The 22022-nt window shown below is 42.8% G+C and overlaps 1 protein-coding gene and 1 non-coding gene across 5 annotated transcripts in view; both read right to left on the bottom strand.

The window, feature by feature from the left end:
• DIP2A (disco interacting protein 2 homolog A) overlaps positions 1–22022 on the bottom strand; it is a 107894-nt gene that overhangs the window by 33394 nt on the left and 52478 nt on the right. For all 4 annotated transcript variants that reach the window (XR_004052601.1, XM_030914341.1, XM_030914340.1 and 1 more), the window contains exons 7-15: positions 21640–21759; positions 19400–19597; positions 8519–8610; positions 5497–5607; positions 4078–4201; positions 3606–3715; positions 3044–3146; positions 414–478; positions 166–259 (exon numbers count right to left, since the gene is read on the bottom strand). Coding sequence is in view for 3 of the 4 variants with exons in the window: in XM_030914341.1 (XP_030770201.1) it covers positions 166–259; positions 414–478; positions 3044–3146; positions 3606–3715; positions 4078–4201; positions 5497–5607; positions 8519–8610; positions 19400–19597; positions 21640–21759 (1017 nt within the window). In the remaining variant the exon portion in view is untranslated. The remainder of the gene's footprint in view (positions 1–165; positions 260–413; positions 479–3043; positions 3147–3605; positions 3716–4077; positions 4202–5496; positions 5608–8518; positions 8611–19399; positions 19598–21639; positions 21760–22022) is intronic.
• On the bottom strand, positions 11909–12013 carry LOC115893013. The gene has a single exon (XR_004052975.1). It is a non-coding gene; the product is annotated as a U6 spliceosomal RNA (small nuclear RNA).

The following is a 22022-nucleotide window of genomic DNA, read 5'->3' on the forward strand; positions in this document are numbered from 1 at the left end:
CCCCCATACTCCTGGACAGGGGTGTGACCAAGAAAGACATCCCACGGCTCCTCAGCCTACATCTGCAGTTCCACATGTCAGCTTTATTTTTTCTTAATCACCAAAGGTCAGTTCCAAGAGATTTCCCTAAAGAAGGGTGAGTGCCGTGATGATGGTATCCGTTACCTTTATAGAAGCACACTTTCTGGATCCAGGAGAGCGGGTTGGCCTTCATCAGCGCATAGGGGATGCTGACCACATGCATCCTGTTCATGACGCTCTGTGGGGGAGCAGACACGCTCAGGGCGAGTGGGCCCGAGCCACACCAGAAAAAGCAAAACAAAACCGATGTACGCTCTCAACATTTCAGGCAGAGGCTTGGGTTCATCTCAATCCCTTGTTCCAACAATTAGTCATCAGCAAACAACACTCACTGTTAACACTCCATGCCATAGACCAGCATCCCTTTTGAAATCCAGCACATTTGTTAATGTTTCCGCTGCAAGTAGACAAATAAGGTTAAACCACTGAGCAACCCTCTCAATAAGCCCTATGCATTTTCTAGAGAAATTCTGAGGTGAGTACATCATCACCATGTAGGTTTCAGGGAACAGATACAGCATTTCCAAATACCACGTACCAATTAATAATAACCTTGGTTATCCATGACCAGAAACACACAAAAGCAGAAGGCCACTAACACCGAGAGCCATGCTGAGCACTCATCACAAGGCACAGGAACATCACACACTGAAGAAGCTGCACAAGGTGTCACCGTATCTTTTCTTTCCTTTTTTTTGAGATGGAGTCTCACTCTGTTGCCCAGGCTGAAGTGCAACGGAGCAATCTCAGCTCACTGCAACCTCCGCCTCCCAGGTTCAAGCAATTCTCCCGTCTGAGCCTCCCGAGTAGCTGGGACTACAGGCGTGCGCCACCATGTCCGGCTAATTTTTGTATTTTTAGTAGAGAAGGGACTTCACCATGTTGGCCAGGCTGGTCTCAAACTCCTGACCTCAAGTGATCTGCCTGCCTTGGCCTCCCAAAGTGCTGGGATTATAGACGTTAAGTCACTGCGCCCAGCCTCTCCACATCTTTTCATCAGGTATTTTGATGGGGTATTCTTTTCAGAATCAAGAGGTGGGGATGAAAAACTGTCAGGGATATTCTTACTTCTCAACTCTACACATCTCCTCAATTCTCACACCCAGAGGCTGTGATCCGGCATCTCCCCTCTATAAGAGCTGGTGGTTCACATCACCCTTCAGAAAGTCACTCTTTCTCTGCCCGTTTTCTCATGCAGAGACGTGCAGCTAACACATTTTAGGAAGCTGGAGTGGAGAGCAGTACTGAGGGTTCCCAGCACAGCTCTCTGCTCAGAGCCCTCGGCCAAGTCCTCTCTAAGATCTGGCTCCCACCTCACACAGGCAGAAAGGCAGAGCCTGGGGCTATGGGCAGACCTGGCTTCTCGCAAGGCCACAGCACTCCAAAGGTGAATAGGAGAGGTTTGATTTGTGTGCCAGGAAATGTTATTGCACTATGAATAACAGTACTATAAACATCCTTTCTCTGTTGGCTAAAGAACACAAATTATTATTGTTATTATTTAGAGACGGGGTCTTATGATGTTGCCAGGCTGCAGTGCAGTGGATCATCATAGGCACAATCCCATTACTCATCGGCACGGGAGTTTTGACCTGCTCCCTTTCCTACTTGGGTCGGTTCTCCTCTCCTTAGCAAACTGGTGGTTCCCCACTCCTAGAAGGTCACCATGTTGCTGCCACACTTCGTGCAGATACCTGGTTGGCACAGGCCAAAACTCCTGGGCGTAGGCGGTCCTCTTACCTCAGCTTCCCGAGTAGCTGGGACTGTAGGCACACACCACCACGCCTGGCTAAAGAACCCAAATTATAGGTGACATATGTAAGATTAGCTCTGGGCTGAAGACAAAGAAAGTCATGGGGCTTGATCTGAAAGATCTAACTTTTTAAATTTAATAAAGCCCTTAAAAAATACCTAAAATCATTTTCCAAATCTCCAGTAAAAGCTTTAGCTGTGCCCTCAACTTACCCCCTTGCTTTTAAACACCTATTTTTTTTCTTTTTTAAAATTTTATTTAAAATTTCTCCCTTTTTTTTTTTTGTAGAGATAGGGTCTCACTATGTCGTACAGGCTGGTCTTAAACTCTTGACCTCAAGTGTTCCTCCTGCTTTAGCCAACCAAAGTAGTGGGATTACTGGTATGAGCCACTGCACCTGGCCTAAACACCTATATTTTAGATATTTAAACCATTCCATTTCACTTTGTAGCTTTGTTCAGTTCCAGTATTACAATGTAAGAAAACTACTATGAGTCCATTTTTACAGTTTTTTAAGTTATCTGTCACGGTGTACCCCATAGATATATACAATTAGTACTTATCAATTAAATAATATTAGTTAAAAAATACTTCCCTAAGTTAAGTATATGACATTTGAAGTAAATCAGGTGCTGACTATACTTTACCAAGAGATCATCTATAATCATAATATAGATAAACCATATATTTATAAAAATATAAATATGTTATATATTTATAAAGATAAATGTAAAATATAAATCATATATTTATATGTATGACAGCTAAGGTCAAAACTACAGTCACAGATACAGTAATAGAAAACTAAAAGCGTTTTCCTCTTTTTGAATGAATACCCTGACCCTCAGTATGTCACAGAGTAAGCCAGCCCCCCAGGGCAGGCCTGTGAACCCAGCACTGTGTATAAATGTATCAGTTATAGCTTCCATGTTCCATAAAACCAACATCCATGTGCATTTACTGAAAACAACCCTGATGGGGTTGCCTGGACTCTGCTAAGAGATGCCGTGTGCCCTCCTGGCCAGCACAACCACAGAGACCCCATAAGCATGCTAAAGATGGTGCATGTCCCTACCTGGCATGACCTGGACTAATGGGCAAAGGCACCTGGGGTGGTTTTGACAGGTGCAGCGACAGTCACATGATTAGGTAGGTCAGGTGTCTGTGTGAAGCTGGAGGGGCCACCACCCCATCCCTGAGAGCCCTTACCTTCTGAGTACCCGCATGCCTGGGTCAGAGCCCGGCACTGTGCCAGCAGGGATGCGTGGGACACTGTGACCCCCACCGTACTGCCTTCTTTGCTGGTTTTATACTGAAAGATTTCAAGGAAAAAAACATGATGTGGTATTTCTAGAGGTGACAACAGACAGAATGGAGACTTGACAGAATCTTCAAAAGAAGAAGTGGTCAGTGTCTCTCCTCTAATCATCTTGCTAGGCCCAGGTGCACGGCAAGCCCTGGCCCCTGAGGGATGCTTCAGTGGAAGTTGTGGCTCCTTTGGGCAGGTGCCCGAGGGCAATGATGGGCCACGGGCTCCCTCATAACTGTCTGCATCCCCAGGGAGCCAGTTAGGAGAGAACGAGATAAGAGAGAAACCTGGAAGGGTCTGAGCAACCATCTATATGACACTGTATTTCTGGGGCAGAGATAAAACAAGAACTCTTAGGCCGAAATTTAACAAAAAAGAATAGTAACTTATATTCTTAGGAAAAGCAAGACTTAAGCCTGTGGGACATGTTTTTAGATGCTCTGAGTTAGGAACGGTCATTACCTCAATGTAGGCGGTCCCAGTCCTTGTGTCCTGGGCCAGAGGATGCCAGTCCTTGGGGGGCCTGGCTAGATGCTTCCCATCAATCACCAGCCAGGAGAGGGGAGGCCAACCTGTGACACGCAGACAGGACACAACAGCCAGCAGTCAGAGAGGCATCTACTCCCCACACTCGAAGCCTGCACCTCCACAACGCAGCACTAGCTACTGAGCGACTAAGGAGTGCGAATGCAAGTTTTAGTCTCAATTCATTTTATGTAATTGAAAAAGGTACATCCAGCCAGTGGCTACCATATCAGACAGTGTAGGTCGAGATATGAAGCCAGATGAAAACCGAGATTCACCAAGGCCTTGAACGAGGGATCACTTTTGCTGAAGATCCAGTCACCTCTGTCATGTTTAGTTTCTGGAACACCATGCATTTAACACAGATCACAGTCAGAACACTGACTCCTCTTCCCTTGGGAGGCCTCACCTTTGAAAGTTGCCACTTCTCCCGTCTGTGCCTTGGGGAGGCCTTTCTGACAAGCGTCTGTGGTCAGGGCCAAGGAGACTCCACAGCTGCCCAGCAGAAACCCAACCTGCTGGCTGCCTGCGTCCTGCAGAAAGCAGAGTGACAGTGTGGGGGTGGGGTGCCCACAGCAGACCCAGACCCAGACCCTTGGTGCTCCAGGCCATGCACAGAACAGATCTTTTTTCATCCCTCACAAAACTTCTAGAATAATTCAGTCCTATTATTGATATATACGATCTTTTCATGGAAATACTTCATTAAAATGTGACAACTATGTTTAAATTTAAAAGATAATTTTGGTTTCTATTTGTGGTGAAATATAAAGTTTAATGGGCTAATTTCTCAAAGTTCATTCTTACAAATGACATTTAGAAGCATTTTTAACAAACTCCAAAATTAATGGCATTGAAATTTCTATTGAATCATGTTTGAAATTTACAAATTAATCTGGAGAGGCCTGGTCATTAACAATATCAATTATTTCCACACAGAAACACACGTTTCCTTGTAGCCAAGTCTTCTGTGTCCCTCAGCAGCATTTTGTCATTTTCTTCATATAAATTTGACAAATCTCTAGTTTTACTCCTAAGAATCACTGCATTCAAATACCTGCTCACAATATATTATCCTTTGAGATACACTAGTTTTAATTGCTAGTTTTACTTTTGGGATTCTTGAGTATTTGTGGATAATGCTCATGTTAACAGCTGCCTGAATTCTGGGACAGGATGACAGAAAGCCGGTTTTCTCAAATACATGCCTTGTCTACTCCTAAATATTTTTTTCAGTCATCAGATTATTGATATTTATAGTCAAAATGTTATAGATACCTAGATAAGCAAGACCGCACATTAATAACTTATCAGCAACAGAAACTGCCTACTGTCATGTAAGTGAATAGAAACACAAGATAATTTCCATCTCGTTTATTCAAAACTGCCACTGAGAAGTGAGCTATATCACTGTAATGATACATTTATCCCTAAGAAATAATAGTTATTTTCTATAAACATATGGCTTTGAGGAAAAGTTTAACAAAATCTTATTGAACCATAATTCTATTCATTAAAGGAAAAACTGGCTATCATTTCTGTTGGGAAATTCATGGAGATGACAGAACATCTCCACCTCATAGGAGTGTGGTGTGGGAGCATCACCAGCAAAACGGTTCTCAGTGACCCTCTCACCAACAAGAAGACAGTCAGACCAAACGGCATCTGATTTCTCTTGAGTCCTGGCCAGCCTGTCGACCACTAGCTTCCTCTCCTCTGTCAAGACAGCTGCTTGCTGCCTGCCCACACTCAGTGAAAAGGAAGTAAGATACCGCTGGTATCAAGTTCAGAAGCGAACCATGTGGGACCTGAGCCATGGGTTTGCTACCTTTCTCGTTAACGGCACTTCTATGGGGACAGGAACCAGCTCTGCCAGGAGACACCCATAAAATGCAACCATGAACATCACAGGGTCACTATTTGGAAACACGAGCGCCACCTACAACAGTACAAAGAAATGAATATTTCAAATTTCCAATTTTTACAGTATCTAGTTAAATTAAAAGCTAGTTACAAAATAAAATTTTTGTAAGCCCCAAATATTGTAATAATTGTGCTTGAAACCATAAGGGACAAGTCCAAATACCTATTTAACTAAGTAGAGACTGCTGACTTAGGGCCTTTGAGCACACACAAAAATGTATAACCAATAAGCGTTCACTTATAAGACAAAATTTAAGCCGTATCTATATTCTGTACTTGAGGTCTGGAAATTTAGTTTCTAACAAGTTTGTTGAAAAGGGCAAGGTTCTCCTTCAAAATTTGGTTTTAATAGTGGTTGCCCGGAACTGTAACCTATAACCTTGAGACTAGATGTTTGGTAGGGAAAGTATATTTTTACAGAATTCGTTATGAAGAGCTCTGTTCACTTTTATAAAGTGTAATATTATAGGAGGCAGAATTTGCCACCAATTTCTTCAACTCAATCACTGTGACCTTGTCAATTTTATTACGATTCACCTAACCACAGAGATTCTCTTGTAAGTCAAGAAAGTATCTGAAAGTCTTTATCCTTGTAAGAAAGCTTTTCAAGAAAATTAGTGATTCTTAAATTCATTCTAAAGCATTACATAAAATCTCATCTATGAGCACAACATATCATAAAGTATTATTCTTAAACTGTTTACATTTTTATAGCCAAGTACATATTTCCTTTCTTTTCTTTCTACTTGTGTTGCTTTCTGTGTATTCTCTAGCTAATTTGCTTTAAAATACTCCCTCAGATGGGTCAAATACCCTTCAGTATCATTTTCCAAATAACCACCCACTCAGGAGAGCCGTGAATGTCCCCTGCTGCTGAGGACTCCACCCCACCCTGGGGTCTCGGTTCTCCTGATGGTGGGTGCTGAGGACTCCACCCCACCCTGGAGTCTTGGTTCTCCTGATGGTGGCTGTGCTGCTCCCCGGACTGCTGTCAGTGATCGTACTGGGGATATCCACTGTGGTCCCCCTGCTTGCACCCTACTCACTCATGTGGCTGAGGGACATCTTCTAAGAACTCGCCAAGAAAGTGCTTGTGACCCAAACGTTTCTGAGTCCTGCATGTCTGAAAATGGCTATACCATTCTCAAATCTGTTGAATCTCTGGGAATAGAACTGTAAGTTAAAAATTGCATTCCCTCTGAATTTTTGAAGCATCATTCCACTCTCTTCCAGTTTTACCAATGAGAAATCCCAAAAGCCACGGTCATTGCCGATCCTTTGTGTACATCCTACTTTTCCCCCGAACGCTCTGGGATTATTTTCTGTACCCCTGGCATTATGCAGTGTTATGGGCATGTGTTTTGGTGTGCATCCTTGAATATTTACACTCTGCAGGTCTGAGATACTGTCCTGAATTACTATATTCATTTAAAATGTTTCACTTTCTGTTTTCCTTTCTCTTTCTGGACTCCAGTTATCAGTCAGGTGTTGAGTCTTCTTGATCGAGTCTTTTTGTCCTATTTTACTCCACTCTCCATCTCTCTTTCCTACTGGCATCCTTTTCTTGACTTATGAAACATCTTCATCTGATTTCCAAGAATATTAATATTCACTTTTTAGAAACACTGTTTTCTATATCTAGCTTTCCTTCAAGTTTGTTTCCTCTTTCCTCCCTTCCTTACTTTTCTTGTCTTTCTCTTTCTCACTCCCTCTCTTCCCTTCCTTTTCTTTGTCTTTTGGTATTTTCTCTCATACTGACATTTCCTTCTTAAAAGTCCTTGGCTAATAGTTCACATTAAAGAGTTAGGCACTGAAAGAGTTACTTGGAACCATCTGTCAGCTTGTTAACCTGCAGTTCACTTGTTGGGTGATCTGACACAGGTGACCTTCTCACTACGGGATTTCACTGGTGTATTGATTTTCACCATGTTCTCAACTATTTTCCACCCTGGACTTTCTAGTATACCAGAGGCCCTCGGGTCTGGTCCAGCTTGCCTACAGCAGTACTGCCCCAAAAAACTTTCTATGATGACGGAAATGTTCTACCTCTGAGCTATAAATACTGTAGTTACTAGCCACACTCCTACTGAGCCCCTGAGATGTGGCTTGTGCAACTGAGAAACTATATTTTTTATTTTATTTAATTTTTGCTAATTTAAATAGCCCCAAATGGCTACTGCCAACCATATAGGGCAGTGTAGCACAAGAGAATAAGCCTCCAGCATCCCATTTTGGCAGACAGGTACAAGGAGGTTACCTGGACACATAGAATAGGGAAGGAGATAAAAATATAGAATTTCACAGCAAGGTTTCAGAACTTTAGATTTTAATTCATAAATTCTAAGTTCTAGAATCTAACATTTTTAATATTAACATATATGAAGTCAAACAGAAAAGAAGACGAAGAAACAGTGGACAAACAATGAGTGCAAGAAAAGAATGTTGCTTTACTCTACATCACAAACTCTGCCCTATTTTTCACTGCTGATTTTTTTTGTTGTTGTTTGTTTTGAGACGGACTCTCACTCTGTCACCAGGCTGGAGTGCAGTGGCGAGATCTTGGCTCACTGCAACCTCCACTACCCGGGTTCAAGCGATTCTCATGCCTCAGTCTCCCAGGTAGCTGGGATTACAGGCATGCACCACCATGCCCAGCTAATTGTTTGTATTTTTAATAGAGACAGGGTTTTGCCATGTTACCCAGGCTGGTCTCAAACTCCCAAGCTCAGGCAATCCGCTCGCCTCGGCCTCCCTAAGTGCTCAGATTACAGGCATGAGCCACCACATCCAGCATTCACTGCTGATTTTAAATCCCTTTTATTAATGCTGTAATTCTAACTAAATGATAGAACACTAAGTTCAATGAAACAGATTATTTAAGTCTCTGCTTTTGCTCATTCCAACAAAGTGACATTCTAGTTACTTACTCTGTCTCCAGGTTTAAGTAGAGGTTCATTCTTACTTGTCAGTTTATTAAGCAGAGTATAAGCTAGTTTTAAACTCCGACTCCAAAGTTTACCTAAAACAAAATAAAAATACTAAGCAATGTAAAAGTTAAGAAACAAATAATTAACATTTTAATGTAGAAACCAAAATACCCCATAACATACCATTATCCCATTAGTGGAAATTTAGGTAGTTTCCATCTAATAACTATTCTGCACAATGCTATAAGGAACATCATTGTTGTCTCTTAAAAATAACTTACAGATTTATTTTTCTTAATACAAAAACAAAATAGGATTTTATTATAAAAATTTGGACTACAGAAGAGCCAGCAGAGGCCAGGTACAATGACTCACACCTGGAATCCCAGTACTTTGGGAGGACGAGGCAGGTAGATCACCTGAGGCCAGATGTTTGAGACCAGCCTGGCCAACATGGTAAAACCCCATCTCTGCTAAAAATACAAAAAATTAGCTCAGCGTGGTGGCATGCACCTGTAATCCCAGCTACTCGGGAGACTGAGGCACAAGAACTGCTTGAACTTGGGAGGTGGAGGTTGTAGTGAGAGCCAGGCTGGGCAACAGAGACATTATTTAAAAAAAGAAAAAAAAAAAGCCAGCAAAAAAGAGTCAGTATTTGGTAAACATATATATACATACGTGTGCACACATATACAACTATACACATATAAGCATGTATACATGTCTGCATAATTTTCAAGAAATGAGATACTTCACCCTACTTTTTCAATTAATACTGCATTATAAATGGATTTTCATGACATTAAATATCCCTCAATTATATCATTTGTAAGAGTAGCACATCATTTAATCTTCACAACAATTCATGAAGTGGGTCATATCTTTATTTTAACATGTTAAATTCCTAATACGTTAAATTTAAGATGTTAAAATACTAGGCATCCCCAAAGAGAAGTTCCCCTGACCAAAAATCAAGAGACAATATAAACAAAAGCAACAGATCCAAAGGTGATCCGGGTATCAATGCCATCCATTCTTTACTTGGAAAGCCATCAGGACCTCACGCCAGGCACAGGGCCCAGGAACCAGCTCTTACTCCGAGGTCCTTCCCATCACACACCCTCCTGGCACAGCTGCTATGTTCATAAGCACTCAATGGGGAGAGCTTCACTGAGGAAGACAGGACACCAGAGAAAGGAAAAGCCTAGAGGACTGGGGGTGTCGGGAGAGGATGACACGAGGCAGGGGTGACCATGGGACAGGAAGACTGAGAAATATGAGTCCAAGCCCCACACCTGCAGCAGCCTTAACACACCCCCACCAAGCAGCCTATCACAGAAGCAACACAAAGCCACCATTGAGCCCTTCAAGTCCCTGCAGCACAACTGCAGGCAGGTTGAGTGGCCATGCCCTGCAAGTGAGCGCTCAATTTCCCGTGTAATAATATGAAGCTCAGGTGCAACACTATGAAATAAGTGAACTGGGGGACCTGAGAAATGAACGAGGAAAAAAAAATACTAGACCAGGCACGGTGACTCACGCCTGTAATCCCAGCACTTTGGGAGGCTGAGGTGGGTGGATCATCTGAGGTCAGGAGTTCGAGACCAGACTGGTCAACACGGTGAAACCCCATCTCTACTAAAAATACAAAAAACTATCTGGGAGTGGTGGCACATGCTGTAATCCCAACTACTCAGGAGGCCGAGGCAGGAGAACTGCTTGAACCCAGGAGGCAGAGGTTGCAGTGAGACAAGACCGTGCCACTGTCCTCTAGCCTGGGCGAGAGTGAGACTCCCTCTCAAACAAACAAAAAAAGACAAAACTCAACTCAAACCACTGTTTTAGCCTATTTTAAAAAGTCAATTTAAGGTGTTAATAATTGTAATGCATAAAGAATTTCAAACTGAATCCAGCTGTACATAAAAAGAATAATGCATCATGACCAAGTCAGTTTTATCCCAGGAATGTAAAGAGGTTCAACAGAAAATCAACATAATTTGCCACATTAACAAAACAAAGGTGAAAAATAAAACAATCATATCAATAGATGGAAGAAAATAAAAACAATTTAAATCATTCATGATTTTAAAATGATTTTAAATGATTTTTGAAATCCTTCTTAAACTCAGAAAAGGAAATATACTGCCTTAATGTGAAAAGGAGCATCTTTAGAAATCCAATAGGAAATATCATAATGGTTGGATATTGAAAGCTTCCCTCTGAGAGAAGTAAGCTAAGGATGTCTGTTTTCAGCATTGTACTGAAAGGCTTAGCCCATGCAAAAGGGGAGAAAAAGCTGAACAACTGGAAATGTAACTACCATTATTTGCAGATGACATGATGGTGTCGTTTATGAATCTTCCATAACTGAATTCAGCAAGGCTGCCAAATATATCAACATACAAACACAATTTGATTTCTACATACTAGCAATAAAGAGTAAATAGGCCGGGCGCAGTGGCTCACACCTATAATCCTAGCACTTTGGGAGGCTAAGATGGGCACACTGCCTGAGCTCAGGAGTTCGAGACCAGCCTGGGTGAGATGGTAAAACCCTGTCTCTACCAAAATACAAAAAATCAGGAGGGTGTGGAGGTAGGCACTTGTAATCCCAGCTACTCAGGAGGCTGAGGCATGAGAATTGCTTGGACCCAGGAGGCGGAGGTTGCTGTGAGCCAAGATCGTGCCACTGCACTCCAGCCTGGACAATGAAGCAAAACTCTGTCTCAAAAAAAAAAAAAAAAAAAAAAAGAATAAAAATTTTTGATGAAAGTATCCACCGCAAAATTAAAACACATACACACTAAGTACTTGAGACTGTCACAAGAAATATGCAAAATCTCCCCACAGAAAATTACATGTTACTGAGATAAAGTAACAAATATTTGAATGGAGGGACAGATGTCCAAGGGCTGGAAGACTCAGTAATGCAAAGGTGGTCGGGTGCGGTGGCTCACGCCTGTAATCCTAGCACTTTGGAAGGACTAGGCAGGTGGATCACCTGAGGTCTGGAGTTCGAGACCAGCCCTGGCCAACATGGTGAAACCCCATCTCTACTAAAAATACAAAAAATTAGCCGGGTGTGGTGACAGGCGCCTATAATCCCAGCTACTCAGGAGACTGAGGCAGAAGAATCACTTGAACCTGGGAGGCGGAGGTTGCAGTGAGCTGAGATCACGCCATTGCACTGCAGCCCAGGCAATAAGAGCGAAACTCCATCTCAAAATAATAATAATAACAATAATAATGAAAAGGCATTTATTCTCTTTAGACTCATTCAAAGCAATGCTCATAATCTCAGTAAGTATACTGTGACACCTGACAAGCTCATTCTAAAGTGGATCTTGAAATGCACAGGGTAAGAATTGCTAAGACACTCTTTTTTTTTTTTTTAATATGGAACACTTCACAAATGTGTGTCATCCTTGCACAGATACCACGCTCATCTTCTCTGCATCATTCCAGTTTTAGTGTATGTGCTGCCACAGTGAGCATGCAAGATGCTCTTGAAGAAGAAAACAAGACGGCAGGCTTTCACTACAGATGTCAAGACTTACTATAAAACTACGGCAATCAAGAGAGTGTGGTATAGGCACAAAGAATAGAATATAAATCAATGAAATAAAACAAAGAACAGCAAAACAGATCCACCCGTGTGTGGACAACTCACTGATGACTCATGTGCCACCACAGAGGAGTGGGGCAAGGGCTGTCTTCTCCTTAGACAAGAATGGGACAGCCGGTTATCCTTCTTTAGCAATGAACCCCGGAACCCAGTCCCACACCATTCACAAAAACGCATTCCAGGTGAATGGCAGACCGAAATGTGTACAGCAAAACAACAGCATTCTCTCAAATTAATGGAATAACGTTTTGATCTCAGCCAAGGGAAACAGTACTTAAGGAGAACACAAAAAGCAAAAATCGGGCCAGGCATGGTGGCTCACGCTTGTAATCCCAGCACTTTGGGAGGCCAAGGCAGGTGGATCACCTGAGGTCAGGAGTTCAAGACCAGCCTGGTCAACACAGTGAAACCCTGACTCTACTAAAAATACCAAAAATTAGCCGGGCCTAGTGGTGTACGTCTGTAGTCCCAGCTACTTGGGAGGCTGAGGCATAATAATCGCCTGATCTGGAAGGCAGAGGCTGCAGAGAACCAAGATCACGCCACTGCACTCCAGCCTGTGCAACAGAGTGAGACTCTGTCCCAAAAAACAAACAAACAGGCCGGGCGCGGTGGCTCAAGCCTGTAATCCCAGCACTTTGGGAGGCCGAGACGGGTGGATCACAAGGTCAAGAGATCAAGACCATCCTGGCTAACACTGTGAAACCCCGTCTCTACTAAAAAAATACAAAAAAACTAGCCGGGCGAGATGGCGGGCGCCTGTAGTCCCAGCTACTCGGGAGGCTGAGGCAGGAGAATGGCATAAACCCGGGAGGCGGAGCTTGCAGTGAGCTGAGATCCGGCCACTGCACTCCAGCCCGGGTGACAGAGCAAGACTCCGTCTCAAAAACAAACAAACAAACAAACAAACAAAACAAAGCAAAACCAAACAAAAAAGCAAAAAGCAAAAATCACGCAAGAAAAGGTGATGGATAGAACTTCTGTTCACCAAGCTACCATTAGTGGAAAGCCAGCCACAAAGTGGGAGAGAACTCTTGCAAGGTATTACTGACAAAGGGCTGGTATCCAGAATATAATATAAAAAATTCTTATAAATGATCCTACATTAGAAAATGTGCAGCTGCTCTGCCTAGGGAGTAGCCATTCTTTTATTCCTTTGCTTTCTTAATAAACTTGCTTTCACTTTACTATATTGACTTGCCCTGAATTCTTTCTTGCACAAGGTCCAAGAAGCCTCTCTTGGGGTCTGGAACAGGATCCCTTTCTGGTAACATCTTCCTGGTGAATTCCAAAGGGGTAATACTGAGGAGACCCCCGACCCGAAGGAAGTAAGACCACAGCACCAATTGGCCGACTTTGGGTAAGTGGGTCCATTTACCGGGGTAAAGGATGGAATTGGGTTAGAGGCCCAACTTAGGGGAGCCAGAATTTCTCCTAAGACAGAGTGGGTTAAAGGCCCCTCTTAACAAAAGGCAAGGGCACTTGAACAAACCTGGGTTAGAGGCCCAACTTGGGAAGGTACAGTCCTTCCTAAGATATAAGGGGTTAGACGCCCCCCTTCAGTAAAGTCCCTCTCGGCCAAGAATGGATCTGGCACTACAGAATGTTAACCACTATTCTCTTTGGATTAATCTGCCTTGCACTCTTTGCTGACCGCTTTGGGTGACAAGGTTAGGCATGTACAGGATCATGGAACACGGGAGCATTTTTTCTCCCCAAAAGGGGAAACTCCAGAGCTGATGGGACTGCTGGAAAAGATCCCTTCATTACTGACAAGCGGCCACCTGAACTTTTGATTCAGCGTCGCTGCAATGGGTGGGTCTTTCTCTGGCCTCCCTGAGCTCCTCACCTTCCCCATCCTGCTATAGGCAATGCTTTTCTCCCTTTCTCTTTTCCATCTTTTCTGTTACTCAGGGCAACTGTCTGCTCCTTCATCTTGCCCAGAGACCACATGTTGAAAAATGTCCTTGGGAGTTGACTTGTAACCACACTGAGGTACTTTCTCTTGGTTTCCACCATCAAGTGAACAGCAATTTGAGGGTTCATGTCGTAGTTAGCGCTAAAGGTTATCTCGAGCAGTTAAAAGCCTTTGCAAGCTCAGAATTGGATGCTCTGGACTTCTGGGAATAGTCCAAGTGCCCAATACTACAGCTTATTGGCTAAGGTTTATTGTTTTCACCTAGGAGGTTACCTTTGGTAAAGTTCCAAACTCAGAAATATTGGCCGCAAATCCTGGCTGAAGTTGGGTAATAAGAGATTTAAAAGGACTTTTTTAAAAAAAGCACTATGGGCTGGGTGCAGTGGTTCATGACTGTAATCCCAGCACTTTAGGAGGCTCACATGGGTGGATCACAAGGTCAGGGGTTCAAGACCAGCCTAGCCAACATAATGAAACCCCATCTCCACTAAAAATACAAAGAAAAAAAATTAGCCAGGTGCACTCCTGTAATCCTAGCTACTCAGGAGGCTGAGGCAGGAGAACTGCTTGAACCTGGGAGGTGGAGGTTGCGGTGAGCCAAGATCACGCCACTGCACTCCAGCCTGGGTGACAGAGTGAGACTCCACCTCAAAAAAATTAAAAAAAATAAATAAATAAATAAATAAATAAAATAAGCTGGGCATGGTGGCTCACACCTGTAATCTCAGCACTTTGGGAGGCCGAGGCGGGTGGATCACCTGAGGTCAAGAGTTTGAGACCAGCCTGATCAACATGGAGAAACCCCGTCTCTAATAAAAATACAAAATTAGCCAGGCATGGTGGTGCATGCATGTAATCCCAGCCGCTCGGGAGGCTGAGACAGGAGAATTGCTTGAACCAGGGAGACAGAGGTTGTGGCGAGATGAGATTGCGCCATTGCACTCCAGCCTGGGCAACAAGGGCAAAACTCCATCTCAAAAAAAAAAAAAAAATTTTTTTTTTTTTTTTTTTTTTTGAGACGGAGTCTCGCTCTGTTGCCCAGGCTGGAGTGCAGTGGCCGGATCTCAGCTCACTGCAAGCTCCGCCTCCCGGGTTCACGCCATTCTCCTGCCTCAGCCTCCCGAGTAGCTGGGACTACAGGTGCCCGCCAGGTCGCCCGGCTAGTTTTTTGTATTTTTAGTAGAGACGGGGTTTCACCATGTTAGCCAGGATGGTCTTGATCTCCTGACCTCGTGATCCACCCGTCTCGGCCTCCCAAAGTGCTGGGATTACAGGCTTGAGCCACCGCGCCCGGCCAAAAAAATTTTTTTAACTAATTAAAAAAATAAAAAAATAAAAGAGCACTATGGTTAAAAGTCAGCTTAAAAGCAGATATTCAAGGTTTAACAGCCTGGGACTCCTTGCGGGAAACAGAGGAGGCACCACAGACTCCATTTTGGGAAGAACCTCTGTTTTCCTCATGAAATCCCAGGAATTTAAAATTTAAAATCTCAAAATCTAAGGCTCTGCTCTGTTGTGCAGCACTGTGTTACGTGACGGTTTTGACTTCACATTCTGAGAGAGCTTTGGTATAGTAACCAGGTAGGAAATATACTTTGGAGGTAGCTAATGGCAGTAGTAGGGGAATACACAGCTCTTTGCATGTGTGGATCAGCTCTTTGCATGTGTGAAAAAAGTATAAGTGTCACTGGAGTCCCAGAAGGAGAGAAGAAAAAAAATGAGGAAGAAGCAATATAGGAAGAGAAGATGGCTGTCATTTTTCTCAAACAGATAAAAGACACCATTCTACAGATTCAAGAAGCCTGTGGACATCTTGAAAATGTCAAAGAACATCACCTCTAAATATGTCATAGTAAGATGGCTGCAATTCAAAGAAAAAGAACATTTTTCAAGCAGCCACACACATTACTGTCAAGAGAGTAACAATGGTCTGGTATCTTCTCAAAAGCCAGTAACAAAATCTTTGCACTGCTGAAAGAAGATAAATAACCACGAAATATAACCTTCAAAAATGAAGTTGCCAGCAAACCTACAGTATAATGAACATACGGGAAGTTCTACGGGCCAGAAGGAAATGATTACCCAGGAAAATATAGAATCTCAGGAAGGAATGTATATAGTAAAAGAATAGAAATGTACGACTGATTAAAAACACAAACAAACAAAAAACAATGGGCCGGGCGTGGGAGCTCACGCCTGTAATCCCAGCACTTTGGGAGGCTGAGGTGGGCAGATTGCTGGAGCTCAGGAGTTTGAGACCAGCCCAGGCCACACGGCGAGACCTCGACTATACTAAAAATACAAAAAAGTAGCCGAGCATGATGGTGTGTGCCTGTGGTCCCAGATACTAGGGAGGCTGAGGTGGAAGGATCACCTGAGCCTGGGGGGTGGAGCTTGCAGTGAGCCGAGCTCACATCCCTGCACTCCAGCCTGGGTGACCGGGCACAACCTTGTCTCAAAAAAAAAAAAAAAAAAAAAAAAAAACACAATGGTAGTGATATCTTACACTTTGTATATAAATGCAGACAAACTACAAGCCAAGGAGAATGCTAAAAAAAAAAAAAAAAAAAAAAAAAAGAAGTGTGTCACAGGCTGGGTTCTTTGCAAAGCAGACACTGAGACAGGCTCAGGCATGCAAAAGGATTACTAGAGAATACAAATCTGTGACAGCAAAAGACAGGTAGCAAGATTGGGCAGGAGGAGCTGTCAAGCCACAATGTAGAACTGACAGTCTCCACAAGTCCAATGCCTTTTTAAGGAAAGTCCATGCTAACAGAAAGCAGGCCCTTGTCCCACTGCCTTACTTGGCCATCGGCCAGGGACTGCCCTGCCAATAGCATGACCTAGATTTGAACGCTGATTTAACAGTTGGAGGTTGTGAGCTAGCCATACTCAATCAAAGGCTGGCAATGAGCGCCTTTCTTAAAGAATTACAGAACAATTTTTCTAATGAAAACAGATGTAAAAATCCTAAACAACTTATTGGCAAATCAAATCTGGGTGAATAGCTAAAAGGGTAAGATATTATAGCCAAGTGGGATTTATTCTACAAATGAAGGACTACTTAACGTTAGAAAATTAATCAAAATAATTCACCAAATTAATTAACGAGGAAAACCATATGATCATCTTGCTAGCAGCAGAAAAAGCATTTGACAAAATTCAATACCAACTCATGATAACAACTTTTAACAAACAAGGAGAAGGGAACCTTCTTAATCTGACAGAGTTTCTACCAACAAACAAGCAAACAAAACTACAGAAAACATCATACTTAATTACCACAGGCTTTTCCTCAGATGGAAAAACAGGCAAGAATGCCCACTCTTCAACATTGTTCTATTTCACACTGTACTGGAGGTTCTAGCTTGCGCAAAAAAGCAAAAAAAAAGAATAAAAGTGTAAGTATTGGAAAGGACAAAATAACACTATCATTGTTCACCAATAATGTGATTTTTGTAGACAGGTAATACAAAAGATATATAGACAAACAACTAATTATGAGTAAACAAAGAACTAATAAGTTAACTCAGTGAGATCACTGGATACAAAGTCATCATTTTTTATTTTTGTTTATTTATTTATTTTGAGACTGAGTCTTGCTCTGTCACCCAGGCTGGAGTGCAGTGGTTCAATCTCAGCTCACTGCAGGCTCCGCCTCCTGTGTTCACACCATTCTCCTGCCTCAGCCTCCCGAGTAGCTGGGACTACAGGCGCCGTCACCTCGCCCGGCTAATTTTTGTATTTTTTTTAGTAGAGACGGGGTTTCACCGTGTTAGCCAGGATGGTCTTGGTCTCCTGACCTTGTGATCTGCCTGCCTCAGCCTCCCAAAGTCCTGGGATTACAGGCGTGAGCCACCACGCCTGGCACAAAGTCATCATTTTAAAATAATAATAATATAGATTGCACTTACATATATAAGCAACAAATCAGTAGAGAAAATTAAAAATTATAGCACTTGTAATAGGAATAAATCTAATAAAAGATGCTCAAGACTTCTGTATTCCAAAGTATAAAAACATCACTGAGAGAAATTAAAGCAGGCCTTTAAAAAGGGAAAAACATTCCATAGTCATAAACTGGAAGATTCCATAATTGTAATACAGGTTGAGTATCCCTTATCTGAAATGTTTGAGGTTAGAAGTCTTGGGATTTCAAAATTTTTTAGGCTTTGGAATATTTGCATTATATTGACTTCCCAGTTGAGCATCACATCACAAGGCCAAAAGTCAGAAATCCAAAATGTTTCAATGACCCTTTTCTTTGAGCATCATGTCAGCTTCAAGCAGTTTCTGATTTTAGAGCATTTTGGATTTTGGATTTTCATATTTGGGATGTTCTCAACCTATAAAACATTAATTCTATTCAGATTGAACTAGAGATTCAATGCAATGCCAACCAGTAAGCATATGAAAATAATTTGTCACCAGGCAAATGCAAATTAGCCTGTGCTGCAACACACCTATAACAAAGACTGTAACGAAATAAACAATATCACAAGCTGATGAGAAAAGAGTAACTGGAACTCCTCATGTACTCACTGGCTGTGGGAGTGAAAACTGCTGCACTGCCTTTGGAAAAGTGTTTGGCACTATGTCCTAATGCTGAACAATTCTGCTTCTGCATTTATACCTGGCACAAATGCCTACATATTCTCACCAAGAGACTCACATAAACATGTTCATAACCGCACTATATACAATAGCCCCAAAGTGGAAACGACACAAATGTCCATCTACTTGGGAGTGTGTAAGTAAGTTCTAGTATATTCACACAACAAAATAATACCCATCGATGAGAATAAACTAAAGAACACCTGTTTAAAAGCAGGTAAAGCCAACAGTGTGCGCAGTCAGGACAGCAGTTACCCTTCGTGTGTGGGGGGCGTGAGGGGCTTTGAACCTAGCAACACTTCTGCTTGGAGTGCTGATGACAGGACCACGTCCACTCTGTGGATTCATCAGGCTGTAGACATGCTTACTATTTGTGTTACAAAAGAAAACATAGTATGGAACCAAAAGATGCCACACACACAAAAATACATCCTGCATGATTCCCCTTATACAAAGCTGAAAATAAGATGAAACTAAACTACGTGGGTCAGAATGCATATATAGAACGCTCCAAACACTCGAGCCCAGAGCAATGGCAGTCACCACGCATCAGTAAGTGGGCCCCTCTGGAGGAATGGGTAGTTGATATAGGTCAATGTTCTATTGATCTGCCAGCTGTGCTGGTTTCTCAGGAGTATTTGTCAAGCTGTATGTCTATGCTGTGCTATGTGTGTGACATTCTACAGCTAACTCAGAAGCACAACTGCTTTCTGTGAACACTTGCCATAGGTGAGAGTGTAGGTGGCTTTCCCAGTCGTATCCAAGGCAGTCAGACAGGGGGATTTGGGCTGCGCTGTGCCCCAGCGCTGCAAGGTGGCCAACAGTGACGGTGGTCGGGGGACACCTGCAGTGAGAGGCTCCCCCCTCAGCACACTCGTCTCACTTCCCTCAGGCTTCGGCTGATTTGGATCTGGTTGCTGAACTACAAGCAAAATCAAAATTTTAAAATCAGCAATTCAGAGCACCATGAACACATTCTCTTTTTAAGCATTCATAGTTTATAATACTGTTTTTTAATCCCAACTATAAAAAAGCTCACAATAATTTGTTTAGATCTTTGCATCACAGTCACTGCCAACTAACCAAAGGATTAAAGGAGTTTTAGTCATGGATGATGATGGTTGTGAAATAAAGTTAAAAACAACCCACCATCCTGGTGACCACAGCCTCACAGACAAAGGTGACCTTGGAGTGGTTCCCACTTTCCCAACCTCTGGACAGGTCTGTGTCACCTCTACTATCCCTGGCACCACAGCAGTGAACAGCCAGGTATCCATAGCATGGGGACAGGACCTGGTGGCCCACTCAGACAGGAGGAAAGCAAGCAGAACCACCACGTCAGCCTAGGGATCCAAACAACTATCACCATGTTCAAAGAAAAAGACATAAAAGATTATTTGATTATAGGCCGGGCATGGTGGCTCATGCCTGTAACCCCAGCACTTTGGGAGGCTGAGGCGTGTGGATCATGAGGTGAGGAGATCGAGACCATCCTGGCCAATATGGTGAAACCCCGTCTCTACTAAAAAAAAAAGAAAAAAAAATTAGCCAGGCGTGGTGGTGGACGCCTGCAGTCCCAGCTACTCGGGAGGCTGAGGCAGGAGAACGGCGTGAACTCAGGAGATGGAGCTTGCAGTGAGCCGAGATCATGCCACTACACTCCAGCCTGGGTGACAGAGCAAGACTCTGTCTCAAAAAAAAAAAAAAAAAAGATTATTTGATTATATAGGTCCTGGAAAAAGATTACTTTAATCTTGTCTTTTACTTTAAAAAGAATTACTTTAATCTTCTTCCAGGAGCTGTATAACCACAATTTGCCCAAGTGGTAAGAAACACTGCTCTAAGATGCACTCACACCAACAAACTCTGAATTTGAAAGGCACTGCGTGATGGCTAATATTGATGTCAACCTGATGGGACTGACGTATGCAAAGTATTCTTCCTGGGTGTGTCTGTGAGGGTGTTGCCAAAGGAGATTAACATTTGAGTCAGCAGACTGGGAAAGGCAGACCCACCCTCAATCTGGGTGGGCACTATCTAATCAGCTGCCAGTGTGGCCAGAATAAAAGCAGACAGAATGTGGAAAGACTAGACTGGCTTAGCCTCCCAGCCTACACCTTTCTCCTGTGCTGGATGCTTCCTGCCCTTGAACACTGGACTCCAAGTTCTTCAGCTTTGGGACTCAGACTGGCTTCCTTGCTCTCAGCTTGCAGACGGCTTATTGTGGGACCTCACCTTGCGATGGTGTGAGTCAATATGCCTTAATAAACCTCACTTTATATATATACATCTATCCTATTAGTTCTGTCCCTCTAGAGAACCCTGACTAATACACACTATCTGATTACAAAGGGGAAATAATCTCCTAAAACCTTTCTCTAATCCTCGGGTATGGAGGAGACCCTGGGCTGGTCTGCTGCCAGCAGTGACACTGTACAAACAGCCAAGGTCTGAGAGTGGGACCAGCATGGGGGTCCTGTGGCTCTAACAACACACTCACATGCTTGTACTGGCTTCATTTCTGGTTTCCGCTTCTTGCTAGTTTTCTTTTTAAAAAATATATGTATATTCTTTCTTTCTAAATATGTATTTCATTCATATATGAGGCTAAAATTCTGAAAAGCAGCCAAATCTATGCTGAAAATTAAACACTTTAAAACCACAAGAAGATGAGTATTTCAGAAAGTTTAAATTAAAATTTTAAATAATGTAAGTTAAATAAAACCTTAGAAGTATTTTTACAAAATGCTAAGTCACTTGAATATGAGCAGTAAATTTTCTACCTGCTCAAATAAAGGAAGCAGTAATGTGATTCTAAATTCACCATTATACACAGTGACCACTGAGTCTGGAAACAGAATATACAAAGCAATAACCATGTATAATATAGATTTGGCCTGTTTCTCAACTTCATGGCCACCCTTTTCATACAAACACAAAAGCTCAAAGTTGGACAACTCTTACCTTCCAACAATTCCTCAAAATCATCCACAAAGAACTCCTTCAATGGAGGGCGCTTTGGCCTCTTCAGGGTGTTAAGAAGCTGCTGGATTTTGGAGGACACTCTGCTGTTCACAGGGACACCTGTCACGGGAAGGACAGAGGAGCACTGAGGCCAGGTCACATCACAACCTCTGGAGAAGTGTACACAAGTGTTAAGGCCCAAGAACAAACCACACGATGCATCAGGGCTTACAAATCCGTCCAAGTGTGGGCCCCACTGGACAGTCATTTTGGAATTAATTCATTTAGAAAACACTTATTGAATGCCTTCCGGGAAATAGGACTTGTTCTAAGCTAGCAGTTTTTTTTGTTTTTGCTTTTTTGCTTTAGACGGAGTCTTGCTG

Source organism: Rhinopithecus roxellana, chromosome 13 (assembly GCF_007565055.1).
Source record: "Rhinopithecus roxellana isolate Shanxi Qingling chromosome 13, ASM756505v1, whole genome shotgun sequence".
NCBI classification, from domain to species: domain Eukaryota; kingdom Metazoa; phylum Chordata; class Mammalia; order Primates; family Cercopithecidae; genus Rhinopithecus; species Rhinopithecus roxellana.